At 36.2% G+C, this 18,770-nt stretch overlaps 1 protein-coding gene across 1 annotated transcript in view; it reads right to left on the bottom strand.

The window, feature by feature from the left end:
* The window catches only part of ABCB5 (ATP binding cassette subfamily B member 5), a 110,144-nt gene that overhangs the window by 41,921 nt on the left and 49,453 nt on the right, over positions 1-18,770 (bottom strand). The window contains 5 exon segments of the mRNA XM_030759806.2: positions 59-163; positions 1,124-1,267; positions 13,890-14,017; positions 14,020-14,029; positions 17,910-18,071. Coding sequence (XP_030615666.2) covers positions 59-163; positions 1,124-1,267; positions 13,890-14,017; positions 14,020-14,029; positions 17,910-18,071 — 549 coding nt within the window.

Genomic DNA, 18,770 nt, shown 5'->3' with positions numbered 1-18,770 from the left:
ATAGGATGACATAAAACAGTAATCACGTACATATTTGTTTAATTCATTAAAAGATTACCTGAATGAAATAACTGACAAAGCAAATAATACCCAAAATTACAAATATCATGGAATAAATTTCTGCATCATGCTTTAATGTGGTTTTATCATCATTTTCAAACATCTGAAAAGGAATAGATTTTTTTAATCAGGTGATTGGAGGAGAATATATTATAAAAGAAGGAGAAAAAACTAAAATGTCTATTCATCAGGATTTTAAAAATGAATTTCAACATAGTAATTTCCACACATTTCTGGGGAAAAAATGTACCATTATTCTATCCTTTACATTCATTACATAAAAAAAAATTCACTACTTCAATAAAAAAAAATAATTCACTCTTAATTCTCTCACTTAAGCTATGTAAATATAGGATCAGACAAATGAGTCCTCTATCTGCTATTAATATCACCACATTTTTTCAAAGAAACTACTGAAATTAGTTTTCTGATTGAGTTATTATTTCTAATAACTTCTCATAACTCAGGTTTCTTGATATTCCTCTATTCAGAGTACTACCTGCAATATGAGACCTTTATAAATTTCTCCAGAAATTGTTCCTAAAATTAGTAGTTATACATATACTGGCATCTATGTTGACACAGTGTAGCAACAGTCCAGGAGACTGAAGACTTAAGGTGGCTCTAATAAGATCCATGAATTCATCAGCTCTCCTGGGTTCCCCAGCACAATCCCAAACTCTCATTATTTCCTCTCTTTGAGCTGGCTGGTAATAAAAAATGGCCATTGTTCAGACCAGTTGAAAGAAAGAGTGGTCGTATTTGTCTCTTTTATTACTTCAGTGCTTTGGAATGCTGATACAGCACTGAAGTCAGAATTAGAAAACAAAGCAATTTCTTTACTGATTGCCCAGTCAACAAGGTCCAGCCAAACACTTCACAATAGAGGCTGGCTTATCCCCTGAGAACATTAGTTAACCTTTCTATCATGGATCCCACACTAGGGGTGACCTACTACACGTCCCAATTTTCCTCTTGCTGGGTCAAAGTATACCAAGTCTGTTCTCTCAGGTTACACTTTGTTTAAAATTGTTAAAAATATTAGCAAATAAATTTTACTTACAGTTACAATTTTTGCAAAGATGATGGAAAATACTTGATGAACAGTTCCATTTAGAACAGAAGCCAATGTCCCCAGAACCACAGAAGGCCATTCAGACTTGTTTAATTTAAAAATTTTTTAAAGAGAAACTTCAGGAAGGCTTGTCTATAAATAAAATACCTTGGTTATAACCCCAGTTTGAGAGCATAATGGAACCTAGAGAAGTTAGCCAATCTTGAATAAATCTATAATGTAAAATGTCAAATATAATAGGTAACAGAGTAGAAAGTAGAATTTTTCTTAGAAAAATTTTACTGCCCATATTACTGATAAATATCTCAAAACATAAAGTAATTTTTACACAAAAGTGACTATTTGTGCAACTTATCACCTTTTGGCATTTCACTCAGTCACTATCATTAAAAAAGTACAAATTAACCCACATGTTCTGAGAGCTAAGACTCACAGAAGAAATGACAGGCATATTTTCCTTTACACTTGTTAAACTGGATTGCATATCATGCTCTAGCATAGGACAAAATCTAGATAGTAACTAAGCAGAGACAAAGATAAAAGTTTTTCTAGCATTTTAAGCTTGAAAATTTTCTAGCTTTGTGACTTATTTATGGAAATATTTTTCTAATATCTTGGTTAAAAGCTTGTTTTGGGGTTCCTATTTATAAGTTAAGTGTTGCAATATCTGAACATATTATTTACAATCACCAAGCCTCAGTTTCCTCATCTTTCTGAGGAAGGTATCAGTTCCTATCTTACAGGATTTAAAATAAAAATTTTATTTTATATTGGAGGATAGTTGATTTACAATGTTGTGTTAGTTTCAGGTGTACAGCAAAGTGATTCAGTTAAGCATATAACCATTCTTTTTCAGATTCTTTTCCCATATAGGTTATTACAGAATATTGAGTAGAGTTCCCTGTGCTATACAGTAGGTCCTTGTTGATTATCTATTTTATGTATAGCAGTGAGTATATGAGTATATGATCCCAAACTCCTAATTTATCCCTCACCGCCCACCTTTCCCCTTTGGTAACTGTAAGTTTGTGAGTCTGTTTCTATTTTGTAAATAAGTTCATTTGTATCATTCCTTTAGATTCCACATATAAGTGATATCATATGATATTTGTCTTTCTCTGTCTGATTTACTTCACTTAGTAAAATAATCTCTAGGTACATCCATGTTGCTAGAAATGGCATTATTTAATTCCTTTTTATGGCTGAGTAGAGGATTGTTTTTATTTTTTTATTTTATTTTATTAAATTTATTTATTTATTTTTGGCTGCATTGGGTCTTCATTGCTGCGCATGGGCTTTCTCTAGTTGTGGTGAGTGGGGGCTACTCTTCATTGCGGTGCGTGGGCTTCTCATTGCTGTGGCTTCTCTCATTGCGGAGCAACGGCTCTAGGTGCGTGGGCTTCAGTGATTGTGGCTTGTGGGCTCTAGAGCACAGGCTCAGTAGTTGTGGTGCATGGGCTTAGTTGCTCCACAGCATGTGGGATCTTCCCTGACCAGGGTTTGAACCCGTGTCCCCTGCATTGGCAGGTGGTTTCTTAACCACTGAGCCACCAGGGAAGCCTGAGGATTGTTTTTAGAATTAAGCTTAACTCAGTATTTGCAAACAGTAAGTACCCAATAAATGTTAGCTGTTGCTGATGTTATTATAAAAGGAAGGATAATATTATGCAAAATCCCAGATCTTATACAGAGAAAGAACACTGCAAGTAGCTCTGGTATCTGCCAGTCTTTCCTGGGATCCATGGAGGGTGCTATGGGGAGGTAGTGGTCACAATAATCAGAGGATAAATAACACAATGGTGAATTCCCCTTACTCTTGTCTGGAATATGTAGAGGATTTATTTCAGAAACTTAAAAAATCTTATGAGTAATTTTGTAGTGAGTAATTATTTTGAATAGGAAAGTAGACAGCGAACTACTAGGCATTTCATATGTTAAAACTTCCTCACGGCATTCACTCTTGAAGTAATGGCGTTTATGAACCTAATAACCAGAGAAAGACGTCAGGAAAGACTATAAAATAGTTTATAATTCTTGCTTTAATTTTAGTCTGGCAACTATAATAGAAACTCCATTGTTTGAACAAAAGAACTTTTAAAATTCTAAAGCCTTTAAAGTCTATTTTCAGGATTGGCTAAACCTGGGGTTACTTAATAATTTGATTACCTATTATCTTTCTTTCTGAAGTTTTCTGAAGATTAACATCATAAAGAGCCTTATTTTTCAGTTAGGTCACTGTCCAACAGAATATACAGAAATTTTAAAAGTTCCATTCCAACTCTTTGTGGAGCACTAAACACAGATTTTCTTTTTTGTCAAATTCTTTATAAAATTACCTCATTTTGTAAGGAAACTAAGGCTTAGCATGTCCTAGGAACAACACCAGTAAATTACAGAGCCAGTAAATGTAGGAGGGCTGTCTTGCTCCTACAGAATAATCTACCCTTTTGCCTCTAAAAATATAAAACAGATGGAAAAAAATGGGTATTATTTAAATAAAGTTATAAGATAGAAAAGAATAAAATGAAATAGGATCAAAACAAAATGAAAATTTTTAGTAAAATCATGACGGACTCTGTGCTACCTAACTGTGTTACAGGTTATAGCATGTTTTAACAGAATTTGATATAAAAATATATGAAATTAGAGGCATTTTGTAAAGAGATATGAAAACATTTAAAAAAGCTAAACAAATCTCTTAAAGATTTAATCTGATATATTTTAGAGCTTTATTGCGTTATAATTTTCATGCAATAAGCTGCACATATTTAAAATGTACAATTTGAAAAGTTTAGACATAACTACACACCCATGAAACCTTCACCACAGTCAACATAGTGAACATATCCATTACCCCTGTAAGTTTTCTCCTGCTTTTGTATTCCGTTTCTTCCATACCTCTCAGCTGCCAGTGCTCTTCCACTAAAACCACTCATGTGTTTTCTGTCACTATAGATTGTTTTGCAATTTCTAGAGTTTTCTTTTAATAAATGGAATCACATAGTATGTGCTCTTTTCGTCTGGATTCTTTTGCTCAACATAATTACTTTGAGATTTATTCATTCTGTTGCATGAATTAATATTTCATTCATTTTCATTGCTGAGTAGTATTCCATTGTATGGATATACCAAAATTTATCTGTTGACATAGGTTTGGGTCATTCCAAGTTTGGGGCTATTACAAATAAAGCTACTGTAAATACCCACATACAAGACTTTGTGTGAACATATGCTTTGATTTCTCTTGGGTAAAAACCTAGAAAAGGAGTGGCTGGATCATAGTAGGTATATGTTTAACTTTTTAAGAAACTGCTAAATGATTTTCTGAAGTGGGATTACTAATTTTTTATTCCCACCAACAAAATGTGGAGTTCTAGATGCTCCACATCATCACCAATACTTGGTACAGTCTTTTTAGATATAATCATTCTAACAGGTGTATCATGACATCTCGGTTATGATTTAATTTGCATTTCTCTAATGCCTAATGATTTTAGGCATCTTTTTGTGTGCTCATTTCCCATATGCATATCTTCTTTGGCAAAATGTCTATTAAAATCTTCTGCCCATTTTTCAATTGGGTTATTGGTATTTTTATTACTGTGCTTTGGGAGTTCTTTGTATATTCTGGACACAGTCCTTTATCACATATGTGACACAAATATTTTCTTCCAGTTTATGGCCTATGTTTTCATTTCTTAAAAAGTTTTACAGGGAATTCCCTGGCGGTCCAGTGGTTAGGACTCAGCGCTTTCACAGCTGGAGTCCAGGTTCGATCCCTGGTCAGGGAACTAAGATCCATGTGGTGCAGCCAAAAAAAGGAAGTTTTACAAATAGCAATTTTATGGATTTTGGTGAAGTCTAATTTATCAATTTTTTTCTTTTATGAATTGTGTTTTTGGTGTTTATAGCTAGGAAATCTTTGCTTAATTCAAAGTAATAAAGATTTTCTACTGTATTTTCTTATGAAAAGTTTCTAACTTTAGGTTTTTCAGTAAGGTCTGTATTCCATTTATAGTTAATTTTCATCTGTGCTTTGAGGTATGGATTGAGGATGAGTCTTTTGAATAGATATGTAATTCTTTCAGCATCATTTCTTAAAAAGACTCTACATTCTCTATTGAACTGCCTTTGCCACTTTCGTCTAAACAGTTGACCATATGTGTGTGGGTCTATTTCTTGACACTCTATTCTGCTCTATTGATCTATTTGTCTATTTTTGTTCCAATAGCACATTATTTTGATTACTATAGCTTTGTATTAAAAATTGGAATTAGGAATTATAAATCCTACAACTTTGTTCTTTTTAAAAGTTGTTTTACCCATTTTATCCTTTCAAATTTCCATCTAGAATCAGATTGTCAAATTCTACAAAAAAGCCTGCTAAGATGTTTACTGGGATTGCCTTGAACCTATAGACCAATCTGGGGAGAACTGACATCTTAATAATATTGAATTTTTTAATTCACATACGTGGTATTTCCCTCTATTTAGGTCTGCTTCCATTTTTCTTAGTAATATTTTATATATTTCAGTGTGGGGGTCTTATAATCTTTATCAAATTTATCTCCAAGTATTTAATATTTTTGATACTACTGTACATGACACTGTTTTGAATTTCATTTTCCTACTTTTTGTTTTTAGATTATAGAATTAGAGTTGATTTTTATATATTGATCACATATTCTGATCAGTTGTCAGCCAAACTCAGTTGTCAGTTGTAGTACCTTTTTTTGGTGTGACACCATAGTACCTTTTCTTGTGGATTCCATAGAATGATAATCATGTTGTAATTATGTTGTTTGTGAATAAAGACAGTTTTATATCTTTCTTTTCTACCTGGATGCCTTTTATTTTCTGGCCCTATTGCACAGGCTGGAACTTTCAGTTGAGGAGAAGTGGTGAAAGTGTACATACTTGCCTCATTCCTGATCTTTCACCATTTAGTATATTGTCAGCTGTAGATTTTTGGTTGATTCCCTCTATCAGGTTGAGGGAATTTCTTTAAATTCCTAGTTTCCTGAGAGTTATCAGGAATGGATGGTGCATTTTGCCAAATGAGCTTTTTGCTTTGATTGAGATGATTAGATAGTTTTTTCTTTTATATTTTTAGTAAGGGAAATTACATTAATTTCTGAACTTTAAACCAAGCTTGCACTCCTTGGATAAACCCTACTTGGTGATGATGTATTATTCTTTTCATATATTGTTGGTTAGATTTGCTAAAATTTTGTTAACAATTTTTCCATCTGTTTTCATAAAGGATATTTGTCTATAATTTTCTTTTCTTGTAATAGCTCTAATTTTGATATCAGAGTAATGTTGTGCTCAGAATGGAATCTTCTTCCTCTTCAATTTTCTACTTCATAGAATTCACAAGTAAAACCACCTGGGCCTTCAGTTTTCTTTATGAAAAAGGTTTTAACTTCAAATTCAATTTCTTTTTAATTGATATAAGATTATTCAAGCTATTATTTTATTCTTGAGTAGGCTTTGGTAGTTTGTGTCCTTCAAAGAATTTGTCCATTTCATTGGAGTTGTAGGATTAGTTTCCATAAGATTACTTTATTATTCTTTTAATAGCTGTAGAATCTGTAGTGATATCACCACTCTCATTCTTAATATTGGTAATTTGTGTCTTCTCTCTTTTCATTTGCTCAGTCAGTCCAGAGCTTTTCAGTTTATTGATGTTCTCAAAGAAGCAGGTTTGGATTTCATTGATGTTTCTTCTTTATAATTATTTTCTTCCTTTTAGTTTCTTTTTTTTTTTTTCTTGCGGTATGCGGGCCTCTCACTGTTGTGGCCTCTCCCGTTGCGGAGCACAGGCTCCGGACGTGCAGGCTCAGCGGCCATGGCTCACGGGCCCAGCCACTCTGCGGCATGTGGGATCTTCCCAGACCGGGACACGAACCCGTGTCCCCTGCATCGGCAGGCGGACTCTCAACCACTGCGCCACCAGGGAAGCCCCTTTCTAGTTTCTTAAAGGGGAAGTTTATTCATTTGAGATCTTTCTTTTTAATATAATATAGGTGATTAGTAGTACAAATTTCTTCCTCAGTACCACTTTAATCTTCATACCACATGTTTTGATTATGTTTGGTTTTTATTTTCATTCAGTTCAAAATACTTTTGAATTTCTCTTTTGATATCTTCTTTGATCGTGTATTATTTAGAAGTGAGTTATTTAGCTTCCAAATATTTCAAGATTTCCCAGGCCACTTTTATTCTTGATTTCTGATTTAATTCTATTTTGGTCAGGTAATATACTTTGCATTATTTGAAATTTTTAAAGTTTGTTGAGACTTGTGTTATGATCTATCTTGGTAAATGTTTCAGGTACATTTGAAAAGAATGTATTTTTCTGTTGATAGGTGGATTCTTGCATAAATGTCTGTTAGTTGGTTGTCAGCTTGGTTGTTGTCAAGTTAGTTGACAGTGCTATTAAAGTCATCTATATCCCAGTTGAATTTTTATCTACCTATTCTATCAATATTTAAGGGAGGGTATTAAAATCTGTGAATATAATTGTGAATTTGTCTGTTTCTTTTTTCAGTTCTTGATAGGTGGATCCTTTTATAATTTTCAAATAACCTTCTTTATCCTGGGTAACTTTTTTGCTCTAGAATATACTTTGACTGCCACTAACATCACAGTCTACCTTCAAGTAATATAATAGTATATACCATTTAAGAACCTTGAATAGAATACTTCCATTTCCAGTCTTTTGGCTATTGTTTTTATACATTTTTACCTTTACCCCACACTATAATGCTTTTTTTCTTTAAAGTAGATTATTTAAAAAACATTATTGAGACTCTTCATTCCTTTGTATAGGTAGAACTTTTTTTTTTTTTTTTTTGCGGTACGCGGGCCTCTCACCGCTGCGGCCTCTCCCGCTGCGGAGCACAGGCTCCGGATGCGCAGGCTCAGCGGCCACGGCACACAGGCCCAGCTGCTCTGCGGCATGTGGTATCCTCCCAGACTGGGGCATGAACCCGTGTCTCCCGCATCGGCAGGCGGACTCTCAACCACTGCGCCACCAGGGAAGCCCCTAGATAGAACATTTTGATACTCTTCATTCCTTTGTATAGATTCAGATTTCCACCTGGTACCATTTTCTTTTGCCTAAAGGACTTCCTTTAACATTTCTTGTAGTCTGCACTACATCTACAGGTGATGAATTGTTTTAGCCTTCTTTTACCTAAAAATTCTGTATGTTGCCTTCATTTTTGAAAGGTATTTTTCTGCAGGTAGTATTCTAATTTGAGTTTTTTTCCTTTCATTACTTTAAAGATATTGCTCTATTGTCTTATGGTTTGCATTGTTTCTAATGAGAACTCTGTGATATTTCTTGTTTTTTCCTTTATACAAATTGTGATGATTTTCTCTGGATGCTTTATAATTTTTCTTATCACTGTTTTTAAGCAATTTGACTATGGTGTGCCTTGGCGTAGTGTTCCTTGTGTTTCTTGCGCTTGGAATCTATTGAGCTTCTTAGATCTGTGGGTTTTCAGTTTTCATCAAATTTGGAAATTTTTTTTCATTATTTGTTCAAATGATTTTTGGTTCCCTCTCTCCTTTGGGAACATATAAAATATAGTTATAATAATTGTTTAATGTTCCTACTATTTCTATCAAGTGTGTCATTTCTGGGTCTATTTCTATTGATTGATTTTTTTTCTTCATTTTGGGTACTATTTTCCTGCTGTTTTTCTTGCCTGGAGATTTTTGATTAGATGCCAGACATTGTAAATTTTACTCATTGGTTATTTTTGAATTCTTATACATATTATTGAACCTTGTTCTGGAACACATTTAAATTACTTGGAAACAGTTTGATACTTTTGAAATTTGCTGTTGGGCCTTGTTTGCTGGGCTCAGAGCTGAGTTTTAGTCTGGGAATAATTTTCCTACGCTGAGTTAATACTTTTCTTAAGATTCAACTAAATTCCCCATGAATTTAGAGATTCCTCACTTTGGTTGGTTTAATAAGAACTATTCCTGGCCCTTTGTGAGCTCCAAGAATTGTTCCTTCTTATACTTTCCTTTGCCTTTGTCAGTTTTCTCAGTAAATGCACTAATTAGTACTCAGATGAAGAGTCAAGGGAGAACCTCTGCATATTTGTGGAACTCTCTCTCTCTGAGCAGCTCTCTTCCCTCTACTTCTTTGCTCTGAAGACTGCCTACTTTGGCCTCTTGTGCTCTGCCTAGGTTCCCATTCCAGCTCTTAGGCTTATAACTTGACAGTAACCTGGGTCAATGATAAGATTCATTTCATTTGTTTCCCTTTCCTCAGGGATCACTGTCTTGTTATGCCTGATGTCCAATGTTAGAAAACTGTTTCACATACTTTTTTCTAGTTTATTAGGTGTGTCAAGCGGGAAGGTAAATCTCGTCCCTGTTAACCTATCTTGGCTGGAAGTAGAAATCTCTAATTTCATCTGGTTTCCACAGCAATTGACGTAAATGATCTATTCCTCTTTTTGTAGTACTTTTCTTAGTTGGCTTCTATGATGCCACACAATCTTAGCTTTCTTTTTATTTTCCAGCCATTCTTTAGGTGTCCTGTTCTGGCTACTGCTTTTCTACCTGAATTTAAATTTTGCAGTATCCTGGGTCTCAATCTCCTGTCCTAGTTGCTCCTCCATCTATTCTTTATTTCTCCTTAGACTGCTTTAGTCAGGCATATCAGTCCATTTGTTTTCACCACTATCATCTCTTCTCTGCTCTGCTCTCCCTGATCCCACTTTGGCTCCCAAGTACCATTCTCCACACAGCAGCCACATCAAGCAACTCAGTTCATGCACTCTTCTGAATAAGACCCTTGCATGCAACAGTTTTGTTTTTTTAAGTAGATTAAAAATTTTTTTTTAATTTGAGTATAGTTGATTTACAATGTTGTGTTAGTTTCAGGTGTATAGCAAAGTGAATCAGTTCTACATATACATATATCTACTCTTATTTAGATTCCTTTCCCATGTGGGTCATTAGAGATCTTAACCTGTTTGTGTCATGGACCCCTTCAGAAAACTGATGAAATCTATGGAATCCTTCCTAGAAGAATTTATAACAATGTACCAAATAACACGTCTCAAAGAAAGCCAATTATATTGAGATATAATATTTAAAATGTTTAACAAAAAATTCAAAGCTCTGATATAGTTATGTGCTTCATTATTGGCACATTAAATAACAAGATCTAATAGTGATGAATATAAAGATATTCTGGGGAATTCCCTGGTGGATTAGGGCTCTGTGGTTCCACTTCAGGGAGGATGGGTTAGATCCCTGGTTGGGGAACTTAGATCCCGCATACTGCATGGCATGGCCAAAAAAAAAAAAAAAAAGATATTCTAAGATATCTGTAATAACTATAATGTGATATAAATATTTCTGTGATTTTCATTGGTGACATCACAGGCCTTGGTAATACTAATGTAGTCTGTTGTTTATATTCATAATTAAAGTAAATTAAATTTCTCTCAAGTATAGTTGTGGTTTTTTTTTTTTTGCCCATTCAGGTTAATTCCTGTGAGTCATGAACCACTGGTTAAAATCCCCCAATGACTTTCTGTTAGAGTAAGAACAGAATCCAAAATTCTTTTTATGTCCTACAGGGTGCTACATGATCTGGTCCCTGAGTATCTCATACACTTCTCTGCTCACTTCTCTCCTCCTTAGTCACTGTGGCTCCCAATTCCAGGCCCTTATGTTTGCTGATTCCCCTGTTCAAAATAATACCAGCTCTGTCCTGGTTACTGATTTTTTGCTTCTCAGGTCCAAATTCACCCTTTTGTCTGATAAACTTTTCTCTTTTACCAGTTGGTAAGATGTCAAGCTCCATCAGTAGAGGCTGCTGGAAAGACATTGTAGGAGGGGATTATTCTTCCTGCTCTTACCGGTAGCTTACTGGGAAAGCTCCTGCAAGATGAACTTTTCTCTCTGCTGTTTTGCCTGCACAGTTTTTTCAGAGTTGGGTGCCTGTAGAGTGCAATTTTCTTCTGTGTTTGGCCATCAAGCGCTTTCTCCAGCTCTTGGCTGACCCATTAGAAGTGTAACCATGGGGCCCAGACAGCACAGGCTTATGTTTCAGCCAGGTCGCTGATGTCTGCACCTCTTATACACAGAACTGCCTTGACTCCTGCAGAAGACAATTTCTCCAGCCCCTGGTTTCAGCAGTGCCCAGTAGCTTCTCCTGGCACCTAGTGGGTTCTGAAGCTCAGAACCTCCCTGTGGAAGGTCTCCCTTGGCACCTTGGAGGACAGATTTCAAGCAAGCTCCACCAGTGAGGTACCTGGGCATCTTCTCTGCTATCCAGTGAGCCAAAGCTGCGCACTTTGCAGTAAGGCCTGTATCTCCGCTTCAGTTTCGGGCAATAATGAGTGCTCTTCCTTGGGTCTCTTTTCACCCCAGGGGTGGTAGTTGGTACTTTTTATTATGACCTCTGCATTCTTTAAAGTCCTCTTAATTTCCACTAGCCAATTCCTATTACTCCAATTCCCTAATGATTCATTACACTAAACTTTCTCTGTTCAAATCATTGTGTGGTTTCTGTCTCCTGACTCATCCCAGACTAATATAACCTCCCATTAACTATTCTAAAATCCTGTTTCACATTTTTCATTTCATTATTCACTTTTTAATTTTTTTTTTTTTTTTTGCGGTACGCGGGCCTCTCACTGTTGTGGCCTCTCCTGTTGCGGAGCACAGGCTCCGGACGCGCAGGCTCAGCGGCCATGGCTCACGGGCCTAACTGCTCCGCAGCATGTGGGATCTTCCCGGACTGGGGCACGAACCCGCATCCCCTGCATCGGCAGGCGGACTCTCAACCGCTGCGCCACCAGGGAAGCCCTCGTTATTCATTTTTATAGTCCCTTCATTTCCTTGTTCACTTTTCACTGCAATACCACAGGCTGAAAGAACCCTCTACAAATATGGCCATGGAGCTGGTGCTTGGCTTGTTTCAGTTCTTGGTTGTTAATACTACCCTTCCAGGCTCTCAGCTTTGTACTCGCTATAGCTCCAGGCACTGGTAACCAAGTTTGCAGCCTCCTGTTAAGAGTAAGTCCATGACTGTAGCACAGCTCACCACTTTGTACTTTTGTTCTATTTCTGGTTGGTAGAGATCTTGTTTTGGAGCCTGGGTATGTCTAATTGGCTTTTCTCTTTTTATGTTTTATGTATCATTCCTGTGTGTATGGAGCAGAGCAGTTGTATCAGAGTGTAAATTTACCCTACCATTTTCTCTAAAGTCTGGAAATTGCTTTTTAATTTTATGAATTTCACCTTTCTTAGGTTTTGAAAATCCACTTTATAGACCTAGTGAATTTGCTGACTTTGAGGTAGATTTTCATATTGTTTGCAGCAATTACGGTGGCAGGTCCAACAGCTATTAATAGATGTTTTCACACAGTGTTTTTACAATATGGTACAAACCCTTTTACTGTATTCTTATACTCAGGCCTTTTGCCATATGGCAAATTATCTATGCTGTTATTTACTTAATATTTTTCTTTGCTTGTTTATGTAAATGATTATTATTATTATTGGGCTTTCAAATGCATTTTATTTATTTATATTTTTTGGGGGGTGGGTATGCGGGCCTCTCGCTGTTGTGGCCTCTCCCGTTGCAGAGCACAGGCTCCGGATGCGCAGGCTCAGCAGCCATGGCTCACAGACCCAGCAGCTCCGCGGCATGTGGGATCTTCCCGGACCGGGGCACGAACCCGTGTCCCCTGCATGGGCAGGCGGACTATCAACCACTGAGCCACCAGGGAAGCCCTATTTATTTATTTTTTATACATAGTATTTTTTTTTTTTACATCTTTACTAGAGTATAATTGCTTTACAATGGTGTGTTAGTTTCTGCTTTATAACAAAGTGAATCAGTTATACATATACATATGTTCCCATATCTCTTCCCTCTTGCGTCTCCCTCCCTCCCACCCTCCCTATCCCACCCCTCCAGGCGGTCACAAAGCACCAAGCTGATCTCCCTGTGCTATGCGGCTGCTTCCCACTAGCTATCTACCTTACGTTTGGTAGTGCATATTTTAAAGAAAATTAATAGATAAGAAAAAATATAGGGGCTTCCCTGGTGGCACAGTGGTTGAGAGTCCGCCTGCTGATGCGGGGGACACGGGTTTGAGCCCCAGTCCGGGAAGATCCCACATGCTGCAGAGCAGCTGGGCCTGTGAGCCATGGCCGCTAAGCCTGCACGTCCAGAGCCTGTGCTCCGCAACGGGAGAGGCCACAACAGTGAGAGGCCCGCGTACTGCAAAAAAATTAAAATAAAAAAAAAATATATATATATAAGTGTGAATGCTATGTATTACCACGTACCTAAATGGAAAGTACTGAATCTAGAATTAAAAGCAGTAGACTGCAATGCCGGAGAAGGGCAGAGGAGGAGGTTTGGGGCAGATAATCCCAGGGCTTCAGGCTGATAATTGGCAGATGAGACCGAGAAGAGTGGGTAGGAAGATGGTGGGAATAGTTAATGGGCGGTCAACCTCAAGTATCTGTCAGACCCAAGGAGAAGAAGGGAATTCCAGTTTGGGAGGAAATAGTGGACCAAAGAGAGGAGTGGGATGATGTGGAAACTGGTGGTTAGGAAGACAGAAGCTAATATTCAGGGGCTGGATGAGAGATTTCATGGTGTCTGAGGTTAGTTAGTTAGTTAGATAGTTGGTAACATGATAGTTGGTAACAAGTTACCAACATGTTGGTAACTTGTTGATAGTTGAACCATTACCTCTTTATTTTGGATGGATTCCTCAGACTTGTCAGTAAAGTCTAACTTGATGCTATTCATAGAGCACAGAGGAATTGAGCTGATATCTTTTTCAGTAGAATATGCCATTGAGTTCATCTGTTCATCAGTTTTTTAATATCCTAGATGAAGAATATACATGTTACCACTAGAAGAATGCCTTAAAAATTCAAAGCAACTTTATTAAGCATCCCTCTAAAACTGTACTGCCTCTGTTATTGAAAGTGGTGTATTCCTGAGCAGTTCTTGCTAAAGTTTTCAGACTCGATACAGAGACAGTAAGTCCAACTCATACTAAAATGTTACTGAGTAACAATAGCTTTTATTGTGCCTTTTCCCCCAAAGACCTGTACAATTAACTAGAGAAAACAATGTCTTAATTCAAAACAATTATTCCACTAGCAAGGACAGATCTTAGTAAAAGGAGTTTGTGAGGGAGATGACTCAAATATACCCTCTCTCTGATCCCTTCTTCCCAGCCTTCTCTGGAGCTTACAAATTGATAACATATATAGCAAGGCAGTTAAATGTGAGGTTGGTCCTGGGCCTGAGATAGATCTCAGGAGACAATAACATTTTCCAGGCTTGCCACTGCTGCCCATTCCAATCTGACCAAAAAGCAAAATTGGCGGGGCCATCTCCAAAAGAATGAGAAATTCCGAAGCCATTAAGTTAACCTTAAAGCTGCTTAAATCATAGAATAGGATAAAGTTCTAAACCAGATTGCTCTAAGTCTTGTTTTTGTTTTTCTTGCTACTCCAAGAAATAAGACCAGTTTCAGTGAAATAAAGGAGTTACATATTCTCTGTTCATCTGAATGTGGTGCAAGTAAATTTGTGACTTCCTTGTGAAGAGATGGGAGGAGGGGAGAAGACAGAAATGAAGAGGCCAGTTAGGGTGATGGTGGCCCTGACCGTGGTGGGGAGTAGAGATGGAAAGACTTAGATAGTTTTAGGTGCAAGGGAGAGTATGTACACGGAAGGCTTCCCAGGGACACTGTGATTCTTTAACAAGAGTAACAACTGTTAATCAGGCATTTCAAACTACCATGAACTTTAACCAGCTATCCTAATATCTTTAATCAGACATTCCTTTATGCTATCACTTTCTTTTTTTTCAGTAAATTTCTCTACCGAGAAAGAAATTTTTTATTTGGCATTTTTTCAGGAGCTATTTACTTTGTGGCAAGTTTAAAATACAATTTTTACTTCTCATAATAAAATTTTCTAAAGAGGTGCTTTAACAGATCAAAGACAATTCCTTTTCCTGAGAAGGCTGCTAGACAAAATAAGAATGACAAGAAGTTTTGGTATGTATGTATCTCTACCTGTTTTTATTTCATTTTTGTGTGAAAACTCACTAAAGGAAGCTCACAGACTCACTATATCTGTAAATAATTATGTACATCCTAGATAAATAATTACAGCATTGAATCTGTACCTGATTACAGCAATAACTATGGTTTGAACTTGCCTTAAAAGTTTGATTGGATAACAAACGCTAATGCTAAGAATGGTAATATAATAAAATTTATTATGCTAACAATAATTCTAGGTACTTTACATAATTGAACTCATTTAATACTCAATGTAATTAATTAATATGCTATTACTTTCCTCACTTTACAGTTTAGAAAACTGAGGCACAGAGAATTTAAACAACTTACCCACAGTCCTAAAACTATTAAGTGGCAGAGTAAGGATTTCAACTTGCTGTGTCTCCAGAGCTTGTGACTGTAACCATTTTCCTATGCTGCTTTTTGGGATTGATTTTCTTAGCAGCATTAACTTTGTAATACTTATGAAAATCATGAATTGTCATAAATTGATTCATTTGGACACTATAGGCAATAGTGGCAAATAAATGCATCCAGAGTTTCAGAAATGTGGTACTGTTTATGTAGATATCACGTATGTTATGTTTACTATATATTTCCCAGAATATTAGAGCTGTTCATTGAGTATTAATATTTAAAATTGTATTATTATATCAGAATGAACATTATTAGGTAATCAGAGAGTACTAATCCATTTTGAATACGGTATTTTAAATTTTTATACACTTATACCACAAACACTCCATTTTTGTTTTCCTTATGTTGTGGAACTCTTTCACCTAACACCTAAAAATGGAGTTTTGGTTTAGTTATAATGAAAAATAAAGAAGTGTTGCTTCAAAGAAAGATCTGAGTGTAGTAGTTTTTTAAAATCTCAAAGTAGTGTTAATTTGACCACAGTTATTTCCTTTTATTGTTACAACTATTAGTTTGAAGATACTGAACTTAATAACTTCATAAATTATTAATTCTACCGTGGAATGAAAATCATGAAAATTCAACTGGCAAATAACATGTACATTTTATTTTTAAAGAAAAATATAGCCTAATATAAAATAAAATCGGAATCAAGCAGTTTTTAAATCAATATAAGATTACATTTTCAAACTTTTAATTTTTTTTATTATCATTGCTTTAGAGGATGTGTTTAAAAATCCTTCATTCTAGAATTGTGGAGAAAGCTGGGGTTTGAAATTCTAAGTTTGATGAGATGGAGACTCATAACTTTCTAAATTTCCTAATTTGTGAAATAATAATATTGATATCAAAAATATAATCAGAAAGTTGAAGAAGTAAAATAAACCAAAAAAGGTTGATATTAGTTGTCTGCAGAAGACCCCTTGGAAAGAAGGCTGCCTTCCAGACCAAGAGATGAAGGCAGAATGAAGAAGAGAGCTAGAGCCTAATCACTATCACTTATGTTAATGCACCCTAATGAAAGAACCATGTGAAATTCAGTAGGCTAGGTCATATGCATGCAAACATGTGGATCCTCAAAAACAGGAGTTTGTCAGTGTGCCTCCAGGATTATCGTGCCTCCTCTTCATTGCCTAATATGAGCTTTCTGGTCTCCCTGTGAGAATTTGGTGTATACACGGTATGGATATATGTGTGCATCCTTTCATTCAGCAGATAGATTTTGAGTGTGCCAAGCACTGGGGTAGGTGCTTCCGACACAGGAAGTCTCAGCCTTTTCATAATCTGACCTTCATTATCCAGATTTTCCATTATTCCCCCAATACTCATTACTCGTGGCAGGCTGGTCTCCTTTCTGTTTAGTTACAAACCAAGTTCCTTATTACTTCCACATTACCTAGATTTCTCCTCCTTTTCCACCTCTTACCTTTATAATTTTTAAAATTTTATTTATCTATTTTTGGCTGCATTGGGTCTTCCTTGCTGCGCACAGGCTTTCTCTAGTTGTGGCGAGTGGGGGCTACTCTTTGTTACGGTGCATGGGCTTCTCATTGTGGTGGCTTCTCTTGTTGTGGAGCATGGGCTCTAGGTGCACAGGCCTCAGTAATTGCAGCATGCAGGCTCAGTAGTTGTGGCGCACGGGCTTAGTTGCTCCACAGCATGTGGGATCTTCCCAGACCAGGGATTGAACCCGTGTCCCCTGCATTGGCAGGCGGATTCTTAACCACTGCGCCACCAGGGAAATCCCCCTCCTACCTTCTTGCCTTCAAGATTTCTTCATGAATATTTCCATGGCTAATCTAGTTCCCTATATCCCCATCAATCTTGCTTCTTATTTCTACAACTTGTAACATCTGTATGCATGATTCTGCATTTTGCCTCTGTAGCTAAGTTTTAAGTCTTTAAGTAGGGATTGTGTGTTATATTTCTTTGTGTTTTAACAAAAAGATCACGGAATATAGAGTTAGATTCCTCTGGATCTGCCACATACAAGATTTGAAGCCTATTTGTAGTGTGCCTGGCAAATATTAGGTACTATGTAACAATTAGTTCTTTAACTTTCATCATTGTCTAGCACAATGCTGAGGATATTAGACTCACTGAATTTCTTCACTAAGGAACTATAAATAAACCTTGGTTGCCTTGTGAAACCTAAGATTATAATTCAAGACTTCTATTTTCTAGCATGGCGTGATTTCTGAAAAGTCAAAAAAAATCTGCAAACATACATTATGTCATGTAAACATTACCTGTGACATTGCAAGTGAATAATATAGACCCTGTTTTGCCATTAGTTCAGCATGTGTTCCTTTTTCCACCACCATCCCATCTTTTATAGTCACAATCATATCTACACTTCGAATAGTGGAAAGCCGGTGAGCTACCACAATTGTAGTCCGACCTTTCCTTGCCTATAAAACAATAAGCATAGAAAATAAATATAAATTAGCAGAAATAACAAACTCTGAATATTCAGGAAAACTTCTTATGGTATTATTTGAGTATCAAAGAATCTTACCTCTGGATATAGAAGTTTGAAAACTTTGATTAGGGAGGCCAATAGAAATTAAAATAAAAAGGCAGAAAGTTAGATTCCAAATTGGTGGATTTATAAAACCATAGTATCTTAGAACTAGAAAGGAAACTAAAGACCATTTAATCTGAGCCACCTAACAACTGCCTGGCTATTAGTAACTAAAAATAACTAAGTTTAAGTAACTTAAACTTCTTATTTCTTATTTTTTCATCTCTAAAATGGGGTACAGATTCAAGATAATATGTTTTTGACTTTTTAACAAATATTATATATCAATACATACGGAAAAGTACACATAAGTGTACAGATAATGCACTTTCACAAACCAATTACATCCAGATGCATAGTACCCAGATTACAAAACAGATCATTACCAGCACCCTGAAACCCTCTTCAAGCTCTCTTCTAATCACTGTTACCACTCACCTACACCAACGGTAACCACCCTCCTAACTTCTAACAGCTTAGATTTATTTTGTTTAGTTTTTTTTCTTTTATATAAATGGAATTATACAGTACATACCCTTCTATGTCCAGGCATTTTTGTTTAACATTATGTTTTTGAGATTCATCC

This window comes from Delphinapterus leucas, chromosome 9 (genome assembly GCF_059928025.1).
Source record: "Delphinapterus leucas isolate spDelLeu-1000000601 "Yukka" chromosome 9, BTC_Dleu_Yukka2, whole genome shotgun sequence".
Classification (NCBI taxonomy): Eukaryota; Metazoa; Chordata; class Mammalia; order Artiodactyla; family Monodontidae; genus Delphinapterus; species Delphinapterus leucas.
Note: the sequence above shows the minus strand (reverse complement) of the source record. Positions and strands in the feature narration are given on the sequence as shown.